The 18,253-nt window shown below is 39.4% G+C and overlaps 1 protein-coding gene across 5 annotated transcripts in view; it reads left to right on the top strand.

Annotated features, from left to right (window-relative positions):
- LOC133569305 (dipeptidyl aminopeptidase-like protein 6) overlaps positions 1–18,253 on the top strand; it is a 468,141-nt gene that overhangs the window by 371,375 nt on the left and 78,513 nt on the right. For all 5 annotated transcript variants that reach the window (XM_061921539.1, XM_061921536.1, XM_061921538.1 and 2 more), the window contains 4 exons: positions 6,001–6,095; positions 6,375–6,449; positions 14,953–15,005; positions 15,146–15,227. In XM_061921539.1, coding sequence (XP_061777523.1) covers positions 6,001–6,095; positions 6,375–6,449; positions 14,953–15,005; positions 15,146–15,227 — 305 coding nt within the window. The remainder of the gene's footprint in view (positions 1–6,000; positions 6,096–6,374; positions 6,450–14,952; positions 15,006–15,145; positions 15,228–18,253) is intronic.

The following is an 18,253-nucleotide window of genomic DNA, read 5'->3' as shown; positions in this document are numbered from 1 at the left end:
TGGAGCTAAGCTCAAAGGCACATAAAAGCGCTAGCAACGAAGGCTAGGAAGCACAAACAGATAAACACAAACTTGGCACGTAGGCACACAAAAAGGAAATACAAATTCATCAGCATGAGAGCTGGAATAAAACAAATGCGTAGTGTGTAAGCCCGCGAGAATACAAAAAGTGTAGCGTGAAAGCTAGCGAGAAATAAACATATAGAGATGAGCAGTAGTAAGAATAGCAGACGTAATGTTGCACGAAAGCAAACTTGGATCCCAGAATGAACAACAAAAGGAGGCAGACTTATATAGGGAAGTAATCAAATGGGACAGGTGTGCGGGAACTAGAGATGCGCGGATAGGCAATTATATCATCCGCAACCGCATCACCAAAGTCGTCATCCACCCACCGTCCACCCGAACCAACATTTTATCAGAGCCGCAACCGCCCGCCACCCGCCCGTTGACATACATCAGAGGTCGGCCGACTTTACCACTCAAAGAGCTATTTAAACCCGTTTCACAGAGTAAAGAAGGCAATGGGACCCGCTAACGTTCTGGCGAATATCCAATGGTGTTCATCCTGATGACAAAAATAAAGGCGTGCTGTGAAGCCATTGCCTTTGACACCTTCAACAACATGTACAAACTTTTTGCCAGTCCAGCAACATGTTGTATGCCGCTTCCGCTGACACACGTACAAGATTGAAAGGCATACTGGGTGACACAGAGTACACTAATGGTTGTGATATAAACAATTTTAACACTCTTAGTAATATGCGCCACGCTGTGAAGCCACACCAAACAAGAATGACAAACACATTCTCACAGTAACACAACATAAACGCAACACAACAAATACCCATAATCCTTTGCATCCGTGACATTTCCTGAATAGATTTTACGCCCCCAACCCCGCCCACCTTACCGGCGCACGGGGCGTGGCGGGGTTTGATGAAACACTCATTGTGTATAAAATAGTCAGGAATTGTCATGGATACAAAGGACTCTGGATATTTGTTGTGTTGCGTTTATGTTGTGTTACTGTGAGGATGTTCTCCCGAAATGTGTTTTTCATTCTTGTTTGGTGTGGCTTCACATTGTGGCGCATATTACTAAGAGTGTTAAAATTGTTTATATCACAACCATTAGTGTACTCTGTGTCACCCAGTATGCCTTGCAGTCGTGTGCGTGTTGCTGCGGAAGCCACACACAACATGTTGCTGGACTGACAAGCAGATAATACATGCTATAGTTGGCGACAAAGCCAATGGCTTCATAGCACGCCCTAATACTTATTAACTGGGTGACTGCTGGCAGTCATTCCAGAGAATGTTTGCGTCTCCTATTGTCTTCTTCGCTTTGTGACACGGGTCCTAAATGGCTCTTTGAATGGTAAAGGATTCATGTATATCAAATATTTCCGAATGGTCCAACCGCCACCCGCCCGAATCTAATTAAAATCTATTTTTTTGTCATGTCCCCCGCCCGACCCGCGGTTTATCCGCGGATGACACCGCAAACTGCGCATATCTAGCGGGAACCAAGAGTAGCAGCTGAAACTAATGAGAAACCATAGAAACGGACTAAGCAGGGGGAACGACGAAGTGATACAAAAACTGGAACAATAAACAATAATATGTAGCGATCCGAAAAGCGGATCTCAACATCACCGCTTTTATCGTATTGATGAGCACAATACGTGTCAAACCACATCCGGAGGTTTCCTACAGCCGCAGCTGTTAATGGATTAAATTGAATAGGTGTTAATTGGAGCATTCAGGCGTGTTCCCTTCCTGCCACGCTCCACGCCAGCACGTCTCCGCGCCGTCTCGCACTCATCGGCGTTCTCCTATCCGATTCCTAACAAGCTGTTTAAAATTGCATGAATGTGTCTCATCGAGGCCGAGGCAGCGCGCGGCGGCCCCGCAGACTGTTATTAATCAACGCCGGTAACGGCCGCCATGCTGACGCCTCGTTATGTTTGACGGCTTTGCTCTGCTCCCTCAAATCAAGCGCTCCCCGCGCCGTCGTAAACTGGGCCCGGCCACTAATGGGGGGCGTCTGTTTCCTGCACATACCCCCAATGCTAGTTTGAGTCCAGGTGGTTTGCTCTTATAATGAAACACTCATTGTGTTGTTTGCTTACCTTATGTGGGTCATATATTATTAGAAGGTGTCTGCCACTGCCACCTACAAGCACACACATTAACACATCAATATCAGCCACTGAAATGAAAGAAAATTGACAGACTTTCTATTAAAGCACCACTCTTACTGGATTCTGGTGCGTGATTACAAGGCTGATATACAGTCGTGGTCAAAAGTTTACATACACTTGTAAAGAACATAATGTCATGGCTGTCTTGAGTTTCCAATAATTTCTACAATTTTTTGTGATAGAGTGATTGGAGCACATACTTGTTGGTCACAAAAAACATTCATGAAGTTTGGGTCTTTTATGAATTTATTACGGGTCTACTGAAAATGTGACCAAATCTGCTGGGTCAAACGTATACATACAGCAATGTTAATATTTGCTTACATGTTACAGTTTCACTGCAATAAGGCGCTTTTGGTAGCCATCCACTAGCTTCTGCTTGAATTTTGGGCAAACTCCCGTTGACATAATTGGTGCAGTTCGGCTAAATTTGTTGGTTTTGTGACATGGACTTGTTTCTTCAGCATTGTCCAAACGTTTAAAGGCCTACTGAAATTAGATTTTCTTATTTAAACGGGGATTAGATTAGATTAGATAGTACTTTATTTATTCCGTCAGGAGAGTTCCTTCAGGAAAATTAAAATTTTCAGCACAATCCCATTCAAGTTTAGACAAACATTACAGGGAGACAGAACAGGATCGCTGACGGGTCTGCCGCCTACCAGCGCCCCTTACAAAAAAGATGAGATGAAGGTAAACAAAGAGGGGGGGGATGGGAGAAAAAAAAATAGAAGATTAAAATAAAATAAAAAAATCGGTCTTTGCCTGGGCCCTGGAGAGGAGGTGCAGACTGAGACCAAGGGGAGAAAAAAAAAAAAAAAATAGCAGGTCCATTCTATGTGTCATAATTGATCATTTCGCGATATTGCCATATTTTTGCTGAAAGGATTTAGTAGAGAACATCGACGATAAAGTTCGCAACTTTTGGTCGCTAACAGAAAAGCCCTGCCTTTACCGGAAGTCGCAGACGATGGCTCCTTACATCCTCACATTGTTTTTAATAGGAGCCTCCAACAAAAAGAGCTATTCGGACAATTTCCCCATTAATTTGAGCGAGGATAAAAGATTCGTGTTTGAGGATATTGATAGCGATGGACTAGAAAAAAAATAAAATAAAGAATAAAAAAAAATTGCATTGGGACAGATTCAGTTGTTTTTAGACACATTTACTAGGATAATTCTGGGAAATACCTTATCTTTCTATTGTGTTGCTAGTGTTTTAGTGAGTTTAATAGTACCTGATAGTCGGAAGGGTGTATCCACGGGTGTCTTGAGGTCAGTGTCTGATGGAAGTCGACGGCAGCTGTACGGACGGCATAAGCTCAGCTGATCTCCGGTAGGTGGCGACTTTTTACCACAAGTTTCTCACCGAAAACTGCTGGTTGACATTTGGTCGGGACCCGTGTTCGCTTGACCGCTCTGATCCATAGTAAAGTTTCACCTTCCGGGAATTTTAAACAAGGAATCACCGTGTGTTTGTGTGGTTAAAGGCTAAAGCGTCCCAACTCCATCTTTCTACTTTGACTTCTCCATTATTAATTGAACAAATTGCAAAAGATTCAGCAACACAGATCTCCAAAATACTGTGTAATTATGCTGTTAAAGCAGACGACTTTTAGCTGTTTGTGTGCGCAGCGCTAATATTTCCTAACAGTCCGTGAAGTCACGCATACACCTCATCATTCCGCGACGTTTTCAACAAGACACTTCGCGGGAAATTTAAAATTGTAATTTAGTAAACTAAAAAGGCCGTATTGGCATGTGTTGCAATGTTAATATTTCATCATTGATATATAAACTATCAGACTGCGTGGTCGGTAGTAGTGGGTTTCAGTAGGCCTTTAAAATTGGTGCAGTTCAGCTAAATTTGTTGGTTTTCTGACATGGACTTGTTTCTTCAGCATTGTCTACACGTTTAAGTTAGGAATTTTGGAAGGCCATTCTAAAACCTTCATTCTAGCCTGATTTAGCCATTCCTTTACCACTTTTGAAGTGTGTTTGGGGTCATAGTCCTGTTGGAACACCCAACTCCGCCCAAGTCCTAACCTCTGGGCTGAAGATTTTAGGTTGTCCTGAAGAATTTGGAGGTAATCCTCGAGCCGTTGTCGTGCGGGTTCTCAGGACCACCAAGGAATCACATTCTGTCGAGCAGGTGTAGACTTCTTTTATTTTGCAATATTTAAGTCTCTTGCTGGTTTTCTTTGCAGTCTTCCCGTTTTTCTGCTCGCTCTTCCGCTCCAGCTTTTTGGCTGCATGCGTCGTCTTCCTTGTGCTCTTTTCATCTCGCGCTCAGCATCGGCTTCCTTCTGACTCCTTCTTTCTCTGTCTCTCCCCCCCCCCCCGGCGTTTACAGCCGCTGGCCTTTTATACAGTGCGAGAGGAGATTTAAATTCTGCCCAGCTGGGCAACCCACGCACCTGATGATATTTGCGGGGTTGTTTCTGACACGCCCGGCCTCGCTGCTTACTCGCAGTCCACGCCTCCTTACCACCATCTTGGGCCGGGCTCCGGCGTGCCCTGCCTGGCTGTTGGACTGCCGGCTCCGCCTCTCCATATCCTCCTTTTTCATTGTCCCATTTATTCTCTGTAACGCACCAGTTCCATTGGCAGCAAAACAGGCCCAGAGCATAATACTACCACCACCATGCTTGACGGTAGGGATGGGGTTCCTGGGATTAAAAGCCTCATCTTTTCTCCTCCAAACAGATTGCTGGGTATTGTGGCCGAACAGCTCAATTTTTGTTTCATCTGACACCACATGGACAAAGATCAGACCTTCTGGGGGAAAGTTCTGTGGTCAGATGAAACAAAAACTGAGCTGTTCGGCCACAATACCCAGCAATATGTTTGGAAGACAAAAGGTAAGGCTTTTATTCCCAGGAACACCACACCTACCATCGAGCATGGTGGACATCATGGACAAAAATAAGACCTTCTGGAGTAAAGTTCTGTGGGCATATTGCAGTGAAACTTGCCTAGGGACATGTAATAAATATTAACATTGCTGCTGTATGTATACTTTTGACCCAGTAGATTAGGTCACAATTTCAGTAGACCCATAATAAATTCATTAAAGTACCAAACTTCATGAATGTTTTTTGTGACCAACAACTATGTGCTCCAATCACTCAGTCACAAAAAATAAGAGTTGTAGAAATAATTGGAAACTTAACAAAGCCATGTGTCAAACTTGTTTTCCCGAGGTGTGAAGCGAATGGAGTGGAAACGGCGATGGTGTGAAGGTAGAGACATCTTTTTATTCTACTCATAAAAGGGATGAACAAAAGGCGCGCGCGAGGGCGGAAGTACAAAAACTGGGCTATGAAACAAAAGACTAGCACAGAGGCTATAACTAAAAACACGAAACAAAACACTTGCACAATGGCATGAATAACAAAAATAACTTACTTGACACGGAACTGTGAACGAGACATGGATCTTTGCAAGGTGCGTAGCAGGTGGTATACGTGAGAAGGATGTGATGTTGCCAGCCTGACTACCTGGTAACTGTGGCTTAAATAATGGACATGATAAGTGCAAACAGGTGTGAGACAAGAAGACAGGGGCGTGACATGAAGACGAGGTGAAAACTAATGAGTTGGCATGGTAACGAAGAAAACAAGGAAGTGCAAAACAGGAACTGAGTGTCCAAAAAACAAAACCGAACATGATCCAAAGGCGTGACACCATGACTTTATGTTCTGTTCTTTACAAGTGTATGTCAACTTTTGATCACGACTGTATATTTACTGACTGTTGTTTTGAACAATGGTGACTCTGTTCTCTCCCTGCAGACAATGAGTTGTTGTACCGGGACCGCGAGGGCGACGTGGTGTGGTTCAACGTGGACACCCATGAGAAGACCATCCTGGTGCATCACAAGAAGTTTGTAAGTCATCTTCACACTCGCACTGCAATCACAGGAGGAGAGAGAGCAGGATGAAATTCAACTTTTCTCACAGTGTCAGCGATTAAGTTCTCCTTTTTAAAGTAAAAAAAAAAAAAAAAGCTTCATTAAAGCGTCTATTATTACTCCCAAACGTGCTCTGCAGAAGTAATCCCCCCCTCTCGTTGAAGATTAATGCAACTCGCCCAGAAGATTTTTTTTTCAAGGGAGAAAGAAATAAACTAATAGAATGCACGTGATGTGACGTCATGTCTTTTGCAGGAAATGTACAAAGCCAGCAAGTACGAGGTGTCGCCCGACATGAAGCACGTCCTGCTGGCCTACAACGTGGCACGGGTGAGATGCTACTCCTTGGCTTCATGCTTCACTTAGTGCAGGGGTCGGCAAACCTAAATGTTGAAAGAGCCATATTGGACCAAAAATACAACAACAAAAATATCTGTCTGGAGCAGCAACAAATTTTAAGTCTTATATAAGTGTTGTAATGAAGGCAACACTTTATAACACATGTAAGTGTTTTTATTAGCCATATTAGCCTACTATTAAAATGATTTTAAAAGCCTTATATAAGTGTTATAATAAGGACAACACACCATGTAAGTGTCTATATTAGCTATATTACCCTACTATCAAAATTACTTTAAAAGCCTTATATAAGTGTTATAATGAAGGCAACACTTACTTACACATGTAAGTGTTTATATTCGCCTACTATCAAAATGACTTTAAAAGCCTTATATAAGTGTTATAATGAAGGCAACACACCATGTAAGTGTCTATATTAGCTATATTAGCCTACTATCAAAATGACTTTAAAAGTCTTATATAAGTGTTATAATGAAGGCAACACTTACTTACACATGTAAGTGTTTATATTCGCCTACTATCAAAATGACTTTAAAAGCCTTATATAAGTGTTATAATGAAGGCAACACACCATGTAAGTGTCTATATTAGCTATATTAGCCTACTATCAAAATGACTTTAAAAGTCTTACATAAGTGTTGTAATGAAGGCAACACTTTATAACACATGTAAGTGTTTTTATTAGCCATATTCGCCTACTATCAAAATGACTTTAAAAGCCTTATATAAGTGTTATAATGAAGGCAACACACCATGTAAGTGTCTATATTAGCTATATTAGCCTACTATCAAAATGACTTTAAAAGTCTTACATAAGTGTTATAATGAAGGCAACCCTTTATAACACATGTAAGTGTTTATATTAGCTATATTAGCCTACTATCAAAATGACTTTAAAAGCCCTATATAAGTGTTATAATGAAAGCAACACACCACGTAAGTGTCTATATTAGTTATATTAGCCTACTATAAAAATGACTTTAAAAGTCTTACATAAGTGTTATAATGAAGGCAACCCTTTATAACACATGTGTTTTTATTAGCTATATTAGCCTACTATCAAAATGACTTTAAAAGTCTTATATAAGTGTTATAATGAAGGCAACACTTACTTACACATGTAAGTGTTTATATTAGCCTACTATCAAAATGACTTTAAAAGCCTTATATAAGTGTTATAATGAAGGCTACACACCATGTAAGTGTCTATATTAGCTATATTAGCCTACTATCAAAATGAATTTAAAAGCCTTATATAAGTGTTATAATGAAAGCAACACACCATGTAAGTGTCTATATTAGCTGTATTAGCTTACTATCAAAATGACTTTAAAAGACTTACATAAGTGTTATAATGAAGGCAACCCTTTATAACACATGTAAGTGTATATATTAGCTATATTCGCCTACTATCAAAATGACTTTAAAAGCCTTATATAAGTGTTATAATGAAGGCAACACTTTATAACACGTTTATATTAGCTATATTAGCCTACTATCAAAATGACTTTAATCAATCAATCAATGTTTACTTATATAGTCCTAAATCACTAGTGTCTCAAAGGGCTGCACAAATGCTGATTATCGGTCCTGCTAGACACCGACCTCTATTTAATAATACAACTTTAACATTTGACAACCAAACAATTAAACAAGGTGACACGGTAAAGGATCTGGGTATTATCTTCAACCCAACTCTCTCCTTTACTGGCTCACCTGCACTGGCTTCCTGTGCACTTAAGATGTGACTTTAAGGTTTTACTACTTACATATAAAACACTACACGGTCTAGCTCCAGCCTATCTTGCCGAGCCTTATATAAGTGTTATAATGAAGGCAACACTTTATAACACATGTGTTTATATTAGCCTACTATCAAAATTACTTTAAAAGCCTTATATAAGTGTTATAATGAAGGCAACACTTTATAACAAATGTAAGTGTTTATATTAGCTATATTAGCCTACTATCAAAATTAATTTAAAAGCCTAATATAAGTGTTATAATGAAGGCAACACTTTATAACACATGTAAGTGTTTATATTAACTATATTCGCCTACTATCAAAATGACTTTAAAAGCCTTATATAAGTGTTATAATGAAGGCAACACACCATGTAAGTGTTTATATTAGCTATATTAGCCTACTATAAAAATTACTTTAAAAGCCTTATATAAGTGTTATAATGAAGGCAACACACTATGTAAGTGTCTATATTAGCTATATTAGCCTACTATAAAAAGGAATTTAAAAGCCTTATATAAGTGTTATAATGAAGGCAACACACCATGTAAGTGTCTATATTAGCTATATTAAGCCTACTATAAAAATGACTTTAAAAGTCTTACATAAGTGTTATAATGAAGGCAACCCTTTATAACACATGTAAGTGTATATATTAGCTATATTCGCCTACTATCAAAATGACTTTAAAAGCCTTATATAAGTGTTAGAATGAAGGCAACACACCATGTAAGTGTCTATATTAGCTATATTAGCCTACTATCAAAATGACTTTAAAAGCCTTATATAAGTGTTATAATGAAGGCAACACACCATGTAAGTGTCTATATTAGCTATATTGGCCTACTATCAAAATGACTTTAAAAGCCTTATATAAGTGTTATAATGAAAGCAACACACTATGTAAGTGTCTATATTAGCTATATTAGCCTACTATCAAAATGACTTTAAAAGCCTTATATAAGTGTTATAATGAAGGCAACACACCATGTAAGTGTCTATATTAGCTATAATAGCCTACTATAAAAATGACTTTAAAAGTCTTATATAAGTGTTATAATGACGGCAACACATGATGTAAGTGTCTATATTAGCTATATTGGCCTACTATCAAAATGACTTTAAAAGCCTTATATAAGTGTTAGAATGAAGGCAACACACCATGTAAGTGTCTATATTAGCTATATTAGCCTACTATCAAAATGACTTTAAAAGCCTTATATAAGTGTTATAATGAAGGCAACACACCATGTAAGTGTCTATATTAGCTATATTCGCCTACTATCAAAATGACTTTAAAAGCCTTATATAAGTGTTATAATGAAGGCAACACTTTATGACACGTTTATATTAGCTATATTAGCCTACTATCAAAATGACTTTAATCAATCAATCAATGTTTACTTATATAGTCCTAAATCACTAGTGTCTCAAAGGGCTGCACAAATGCTGATTATCGGTCCTGCTAGACACCGACCTCTATTTAATAATACAACTTTAACATTTGACAACCAAACAATTAAACAAGGCGACACGGTAAAGGATCTGGGTATTATCTTCAACCCAACTCTCTCCTTTACTGGCTCAACTGCACTGGCTTCCTGTGCACTTAAGATGTGACTTTAAGGTTTTACTACTTACATATAAAATACTACACGGTCTAGCTCCAGCCTATCTTGCCGAGCCTTATATAAGTGTTATAATGAAGGCAACACTTTATAACACGTGTAAGTGTTTATATTAGCCTACTATCAAAATTACTTTAAAGCCTAATATAAGTGTTATAATGAAGGCAACACTTTATAACACATGTGTTTATATTAGCCTACTATCAAAATGACTTTAAAAGCCTTATATAAGTGTTATAATGAAGGCAACACACCATGTAAGTGTCTATATTAGCTATATTAGCCTACTATCAAAATGACTTTAAAAGCCTTATATAAGTGTTATAATGAAGGCAACACACCATGTAAGTGTCTATATTAGCTATATTAGCCTACTATCAAAATTACTTTAAAAACCTTATATAAGTGTTATAATGAAGGCAACACTTTATAACACATGTAAGTGTTTATATTAGCTATATTAGCCTACTGTCAAAAATACTTTAAAAGCCTTATATAAGGGTTATAATGAAGGCAACACACCATGTAAGTGTTTATATTAGCCTACTATAAAAATTACTCTAAACGCCTTATATAAGGGTTATAATGAAGGCAACACACCATGTAAGTGTATATATTAGCTATATTAGCCTACTATAAAAAATACTTTAAAAGCCTTATATAAGGGTTATAATGAAGGCAACACACCATCTAAGTGTTTATATTAGCCTACTATAAAAATTACTCTAAACGCCTTATATAAGGGTTATAATGAAGGCAACACACCATGTAAGTGTATATATTAGCTATATTAGCCTACTATCAAAATTACTTTAAAAGTCTTATATAAGTGTTATAATGAAGGCAACACTACTTACACATGTAAGTGTTTATATTAGCCTACTACCAAAATGACTTTAAAAGCCTTATATAAGTGTTATAATGAAGGCAACACACTATGTAAGTGTCTATATTAGCTATAATAGCCTACTATAAAAATGACTTTAAAAGCCTTGTATATGTGTTATAATGAAGGCAACACATGATATAAGTGTCTATATTAACCTACTGTCAAAGGCTGACGCAAATTGAAAAAATTGACAAAAATTTTGTATTTTAATTTTTATTCACACATTTTTACAACATTGGAAATAATTTGTAAAATGGAAACTTCTCACAGAATGAGATAACTTCTGGAAATTACTGGCTGAGAATGGACAAAGGTATAGATGTATGTGTCCATGTTAGAGGAAACGGCAGGTTTCTTCTAATGCATTTTGATACAAAAACATATATATACACACACACACACATATATATATATATATATATATATATATATATATATATATATATATTTATATATATATATATATATATATATATATATCATATGTATAAGACAATTGAAGATGTATATTATTAATTATTCATAATATTTGTTGTGGTACCTTACTTTACTTATGTTACATTTTTGACTCAATTACTTTGTCGGCATTGAATTTGCAACATTACCTCTAAGCAGGGGATCTTAAACTTTTTAACCTCGGGGCCCAATTTTTACACTACACAGGGGGGCTGAGGGGCCAACTCGGATAATAACTCTGAATTAATAATTTTGCTGTACTTACAGTTTTAACAGGAGTACCTAGTCAAAAGAGATGAAACCAGGTGTTAATCACAAATTTTATTATCAAGGCTTAGATTAGGTTGATTAGAAAAAAATACGAATCAATTATTGTCAAAGTTTGTTTGTGATGAACCCCAAGATGCAGAGACGGAGGCAGGCGTTGAATAGGAAAACATGATTTTAATATAAAATACTAGAACAAAACGAAACAAAGGGTACAAACAAAAAGCACGCATATGGGCGGATAACAAACAAAAAGGCCTAGCGTGGAAGCTAACAGGTATCTAGCAGGAAAACAAAAGTCGTACTTGTAATAAAAAAACAAACTTGGAAGCAGGGAACAAAAGACAATAAGCTACAAACTACTATCGAATATAGCTTACCGCAACGCTGCATCGACAAGATATGATACGACACGACAGGGAGCAACGACAATAATCCAGCCCTGACTGGAGGAACAAAGCAGGTAAAATAGGAGCGGGCTGATTGACACCAGGTGTGGCCAGGTGCTAATCAGCCACAGCTGAGGGGAAACAAAGCACTCAGGGAGACAAACAGGAAGCTGAACCAAAATAAGAGTGCTGACAGGAACTAAGGACAAGAAATACTAAACACACAGATGAGAAACTAAAACACAAACAAACTGTCAGTGGCAAGCCTGACAATTATACTGCAAAAAAACTGATGAAAAATAAATTAATGCAAACCATTACGCAGATCTATAATAAATGATTGTAACTGGTTTAATCATAAATAATAACAATTATATATATGTTTTAACTCAACTCTAAACAAAGTGTAAATGAAAGTACACCGTCAACACTTTAGTCATAATTGTTTAGCTTAAGAAACTTACTTCAGCCCCAGACTTCTTCTGTTTGTTTGAGATTGTCATTACTGCCACAAGTGGTTGAAAAATGCATTACAACTGACCTATATGAGAAACATATATTTTGGGTGGGCACTTGCGGCCCAACAATGGTTAAAGGGGAACATTATCACCAGACCTATGTAAGCGTCAATATATACCTTGATGTTGCAGAAAAAGACCATATGTTATTTTAACCAATTTCCAAACTCTAAAAGGGTGAATTTGGCGATTGAAACGCCTTTCAATTGTTCGCTGTCGGAGCAATGACCTTTCACCCGTGACGTCACATCGTGAAGAAACCCGCCGTTTTATCAAACACATTACACAAACCAAGTCAAATCAGCTCTGTTATTTTCCGTTTTTTCGACTTTTTTCCGTACCTTGGAGACATCAAGCCTCGTCGGTGTGTTGTCGGAGGGTGTAACAACACCAACAGAGACGGATTTAAGTTGCACCAGTGGCCAAAAGATGCGAAAGTCCCTCGTTTGTTCTGCACACTTTACCGACGACAACTATGCTACGACAGAAATGGCAAGAATGTGTGGATATCCTGCGACACTCAAAGCAGATGCATTTCCAACGATAAAATCAACGAAATCACAAAGGTTAGTTTTGTTGTTGTTATTGACTTATTTGCTAATTATGTGCTAGTCAGACATATTTGGTCACGGCATGACTGCAAGCTAATCGATGCTAACATGCTATTTAGGCTAGCTGTATGTACATATTGCATCATTATGCCTCATTTGTAGCTATATTTGCACCCAGCCTTTCCCTCCACCCACATTTAATGCCAAACAAACACATACCAATCAATGGTTAGAAGGTGGTCGCCGAATTCGTCATCGCTTCCTCCCGTGCCGCTGTCTGTCGTGATATGGCTCAATAGCTTCAGTTTTTTCTTCAATTTCGTTTTCGCTATCTGCCTGCATACTCCAACCATCCGTTTCGATACATGCGTAATCTGTTGAATCGCTTGCGCCGCTGAAATCAGAGTCTGAATCCGAGCTACTATGCTATACCTTTCTGTGCTATCCGCCATGTTTGTTTCTGGTGGCTTCACGCTGTGACGTCACAGGACAATAGACGGGTGGGTATAACGACGGTTAAAATCAGGTAGCTGTTTTTTGGAATATTGCGTGATGGGTAAAATTTTGAGAAAAACTACGAAAAATAAAATAAGCCACTGGGAACTGATTTTTATTGGTTTTTAACCCTTCAGAAATTGTGATAATGTTCCCCTTTAAAGGCGAACATTATCACCAAACCTATGCAAGCGTCAATATATACCTTGATGTTGCAGAAAAAAGACCATGTATTTTTTTTACCGATTTCCGAACTCTAAATGGGTGAATTTTGGCAAATTAAACGCCTTTCTGTTTATCGGTCTTTTAGCGATGACGTCAGGACGTGACGTCACCGAGGTAATACACCCGCCATATTCAATTTCACGTTACAAACACCGGGTCTCAGCTCTGTTATTTTCCGTTTTTTCGACTATTTTTTGGAACCATGGAGACATCATGCCTCGTCGGTGTGTTGTCGGAGGGTGTAACAACACTAACAGGGAGGGATTCAAGTTGCACCACTGGCAAGATATCTGCCGCCAGACCCCCATTGAATTTGCCAGAGTGTCTGCACATTTGACCGGCGATGCTAAGACAGACATGGCACAGAGATGTATGGATAACCTGCAGATGCATTTGCAACGCTTAAGTCAACGAAATCACAAAGGTGAGTTTTGTTGATGTTGTTGACTTATGTCCTAATCAGACATATTTGGTCACGGCATGACTGCCAGCTAATCAATGCTAACATGCTATTTACGCTAGCTGTATGTACATTTGAAACTAGATACCCACATTTAATGCGAAACAAACACTTACCAATCGGCGGATTTAAGTTGCTCCAGTGTCACAACATGCGAAAGTCCTGATCGTTTGGTCCGCACATTTTACCGGCGATGCTAATAAGGCAGCCATGCTGTGGGCCACTTCATTAGGTACACCCACGCTATGGCCGAATAGCGTCAATAGCTATTCGCTCAATAGCTTCAATTTCTTCTTCAATTTCGTTTTCGCTATCTGCCTTCATACTCCGACCATCTGTTTCTGTTGAATCGCTTAAGCCACTGAAATCCGAGTCTGAATCCGAGCTAATGTCGCTATATCTTGCTGTGGTAACCGCCATGTTGTTTGTTAATGGCAGCACTGTATGACGTCACAGGGAAATGGATAGTGGTTTCGAAGATAGCGAAAATAAGGCACTTTACAGCTTTATTTAGGGATATCACGGGACCGGTAAAACTTCAAAAAATACAACAAGCCACTGGGAACTGATTTTTATTGTTTTTAACCCTTTTGAAATTGTGATAATGTTCCCCTTTAAGAAACACTGACCCATAAGTAGTTTGGCTGAGTCTGCTCTCGGTGCTGCTGGAGTGATCGCCAAGCGCAAAGGGCCAGCTGAATAATGTAGTTTTGCCGCCCTCGATTCAGGCTTACAAGATTGCTGCCTCAACGGGCTGAAAAATGCCCAGGAAAAGAGGGAAGTTAGAGAAGTTAGAAGTTTGAGTTTTACTGCACATTTAGGGCATTTTATAATATTTATTGTCTCTCCAGGTGTACCAGTACTCCTACACAGCCTTCTACATCATCTGCAGCCTGGAGACGCCGTAAGTCTTTGCTTCCGCCGACGCCATTTTAACCCAGCACACAGCTGCAACGTGACTATTAGACTTCTCTTCACACCTGAACTTTCTTGTGCAAACATCAATCTGACGCCTTGGCTTTCGGGCTGCGTGTGCACCCCCAGGGAGACGTGGAACCTGAACCCACCCGAGGTCCGCAACGTGCAGCTGCAGTACGCCGGCTGGGGCCCGGAGGGTCAGCAACTGGTAAGGAGGATGTCCCCCCCCCCCCTGCAACACGTTAATGAAGTGTCTGGCGAGTCGAGGCGGCTAAGAACGAGCACAAACATCGGCGCTGAAGCCTGACCCCCATTATTTACATCCCGCCGTGTCTTCTTCACTGATCCGCTCCTTTCGCTATCGACCCCTCAAGGATTGATGACGCGGACTAAAAGACTGGGAGAAATACGCCGCGTTCCTGGCCGGCTCGTAAAGAGCGGCGCTTTACGAGTGAACCGAGTGGACCCGGCGCCCCGCGATTGAATGGTGCGCGCTCTGCGTGATGGGCTAATGCTCTTTAGGCCTCTTTTTAAATGGTCGTTACTCGGCCGTTATCAAAGCTTTTTCCCCGGGACGTGTCCTTATTGCAGTGCTTTTCAACCACTGTGCCGCGGCACACTAGTGTGCCGTGGGAGATATCTAATTTCAGATTTTTTTTTTTGCAAACCAGTAATTCTAGTTTTCAAATGATGTGTTGTTGTTGAACCATGTAATACTCTTCCATATCAGTAGGTGGCCGCCGGTAGCTAATTGCTTTGTTGATGTCGGAAACAGCGGGAGGCAGGGTGCAGGTAAAAAAGGTATCTAATGCTTAAACCAGTGGTTCTTAACCTTGTTGGAGGTACCGAACTCCGCCAGTTTCATGTGCGCATTCACCGAACCCTTCTTTAGTGAAAAATAAAATGTTTTTTCATAATTTAATGTTACTATATTAAATACTAATACAGATATAGTTTACAGACAGAAAGTTACAGGAATCTACACATGATCCCATGTTTACATTTCATTGTGCAACATGCAATATCTGAAAGAGGTACAAATTATTTCCAACCCCATCTTATACAGAGGGGGGGTTGCCCACATTTGAGGTCCTCTCCAAGGTTTCTCATAGTCAGCATTGTCACTGGCGTCCCACTGGATGTGAATTCTCCCTGCCCACTGGGTGTGAGTTTTCCTTGCCCTTATGTGGGTTCTTCCGAGGATGTCGTAGTCGTAATGGTTTGTACAGTCCTTTGAGACATTTGTGATTTAGGGCTATATAAATAAACATTGATTGATTGTTTGAGCTCATGATAAACAATGGTTTTTTTTTTCATTGTAAGTGGGCCAAAACACTTACAGTATATTAGAAAATAATCTCATGGGAATGATTGCTGTCATTTGATTATAATAATAAAACACTGAACTTGTTATTTAGTCAGGTTTGGACAGAGGCTTCGTCGAACCCCTGAGGTCGACTGACCGAACCCTTGGGGTTCGATTGAACCCAGGTTAAGAACCACTGGCTTAAACCAAAAATAAACAAAAGGTGAGTGCCCCTAAGAAAAGGAATTGAAGCTTAGAGAAAGCTATGCAAAACGAAACTAAAACCGAACTGGCTGCAAAGTAAACAAAAACAGAATGCTGGACGACAGCAAAGACTTACTGTGGAGCAAAGACAATGTACATCATGGGTGTCAAACTCTGGCCTGCGGGCCAAATCTAACCCGCCGTGTAATTTAATTTGGCCCTTGAGGCAATATCAATTTAGCATTAGAGCTGGCCCGCCGGTGTTATACAGTATCGGTGCCGCTGTAACACCGCATTTACCGCTAATACTCATACTTGCCAACCCTCCTAATTTTCCCGGTAAACTCCCGAAGTTCAGTGCCCCTCCTGAAAATCTCCCGGGGCAACCATTCTCCCGAATTTCTACCGATTTCCACCTGGACAACTATATTGGGGGCGTGCATTTAAGGCACTGCCTTTAGCGTTCTCTACAACCTGTCGTCACGTCCGCTTTTCCTCCATACTAACAGCGTGTCACATAATATTTGTGGCTTTTACACACACACACACACACACACACACACACACACACACACACACACCACACACACGCACAATTGAATGCAAGGCATACTTGGTCAACAGCCATACAGGTCACACTGAGGGTGGCCGTACAAACAACTGTTACAAATATGCGCCACGCTGTGAACCCACACCAAACAAGAATGACAAACACATTTCGGGTGAACATCCGCAACAGAACAAATACCCAGAAACCCTTGCAGCACTAACTCTTCCAGGAAACTTCCAGCAAACTGACCAATAATTAACGTTTTATTCATGCATGTTCTCTTGCTACTTCAAGGCTGGAATGTTTGGTTCATTCATTATTGTTATTTTATTTTCAAATGTATTATTAGCCAGTGGAAAAAAAATTATATTTACCTCAGAAGATTGCAAATAGAAAAAAAGACATAACATTTTTATTTAAATTTTATTTGATATGCCATTGATATTTTTTTTATTATTTTTATTATTATTTTAAACTGGATTTTGCATGTCACTAAAGTTATATAAGCCTTGCTTGTTCAATATTTAATGCAAAACTTGTTCAGGTCCCTATTAAAAGGTTAATTTGTTCAACGTTGGTCCGCGGCTTTGTTCCATTTAAAATTTTGGCCCACTCTGTATTTGAGCTTGACACCCCTGATGTACATGGACATATGACAATCAACAATGTCCCCACAGAGAAGGATAAAAACAACTGAAATATTCATGATTGCTAAAACAAAATGGAAGACATGAAACTGCTCCAGAAAAATACCCAAAAAAAGACAAAAATCCACCAAGATAGGAGCACAGGACAAGAAGTAAAACACTACACACAGGAAAATAGCAAAAACTCCAAATAAGTCCGGGTGTGATGTGACAGGTGGTGACAGTACACCTACTTTGAGACAAGAGCTATAGTGACACATGCTTGGTTATGCTTTAAAGTCATATCCAACAATTGCGACAACGACTTTTTACCGTCACTTGACTTCCGTATTTTTAATGATTTCCGCTGGTGGTGTGCCTCCGCATTTTTTCAACGCAAAAAAATGTGCCTTGGCTCAAAAAAGGTTGAAAACATGGCACACTGAACAAAGCTTAACCTATTGTTACTATAACAATCTACAAGATTAATATAGGTTGCCTCTCTCTCCTTCCCTCCATCTTTAGGTATTCCTTTTTGATTTTGTTTT

This window comes from Nerophis ophidion, linkage group LG15 (genome assembly GCF_033978795.1).
Source record: "Nerophis ophidion isolate RoL-2023_Sa linkage group LG15, RoL_Noph_v1.0, whole genome shotgun sequence".
NCBI lineage: Eukaryota > Metazoa > Chordata > Actinopteri > Syngnathiformes > Syngnathidae > Nerophis > Nerophis ophidion.
Note: the sequence above shows the minus strand (reverse complement) of the source record. Positions and strands in the feature narration are given on the sequence as shown.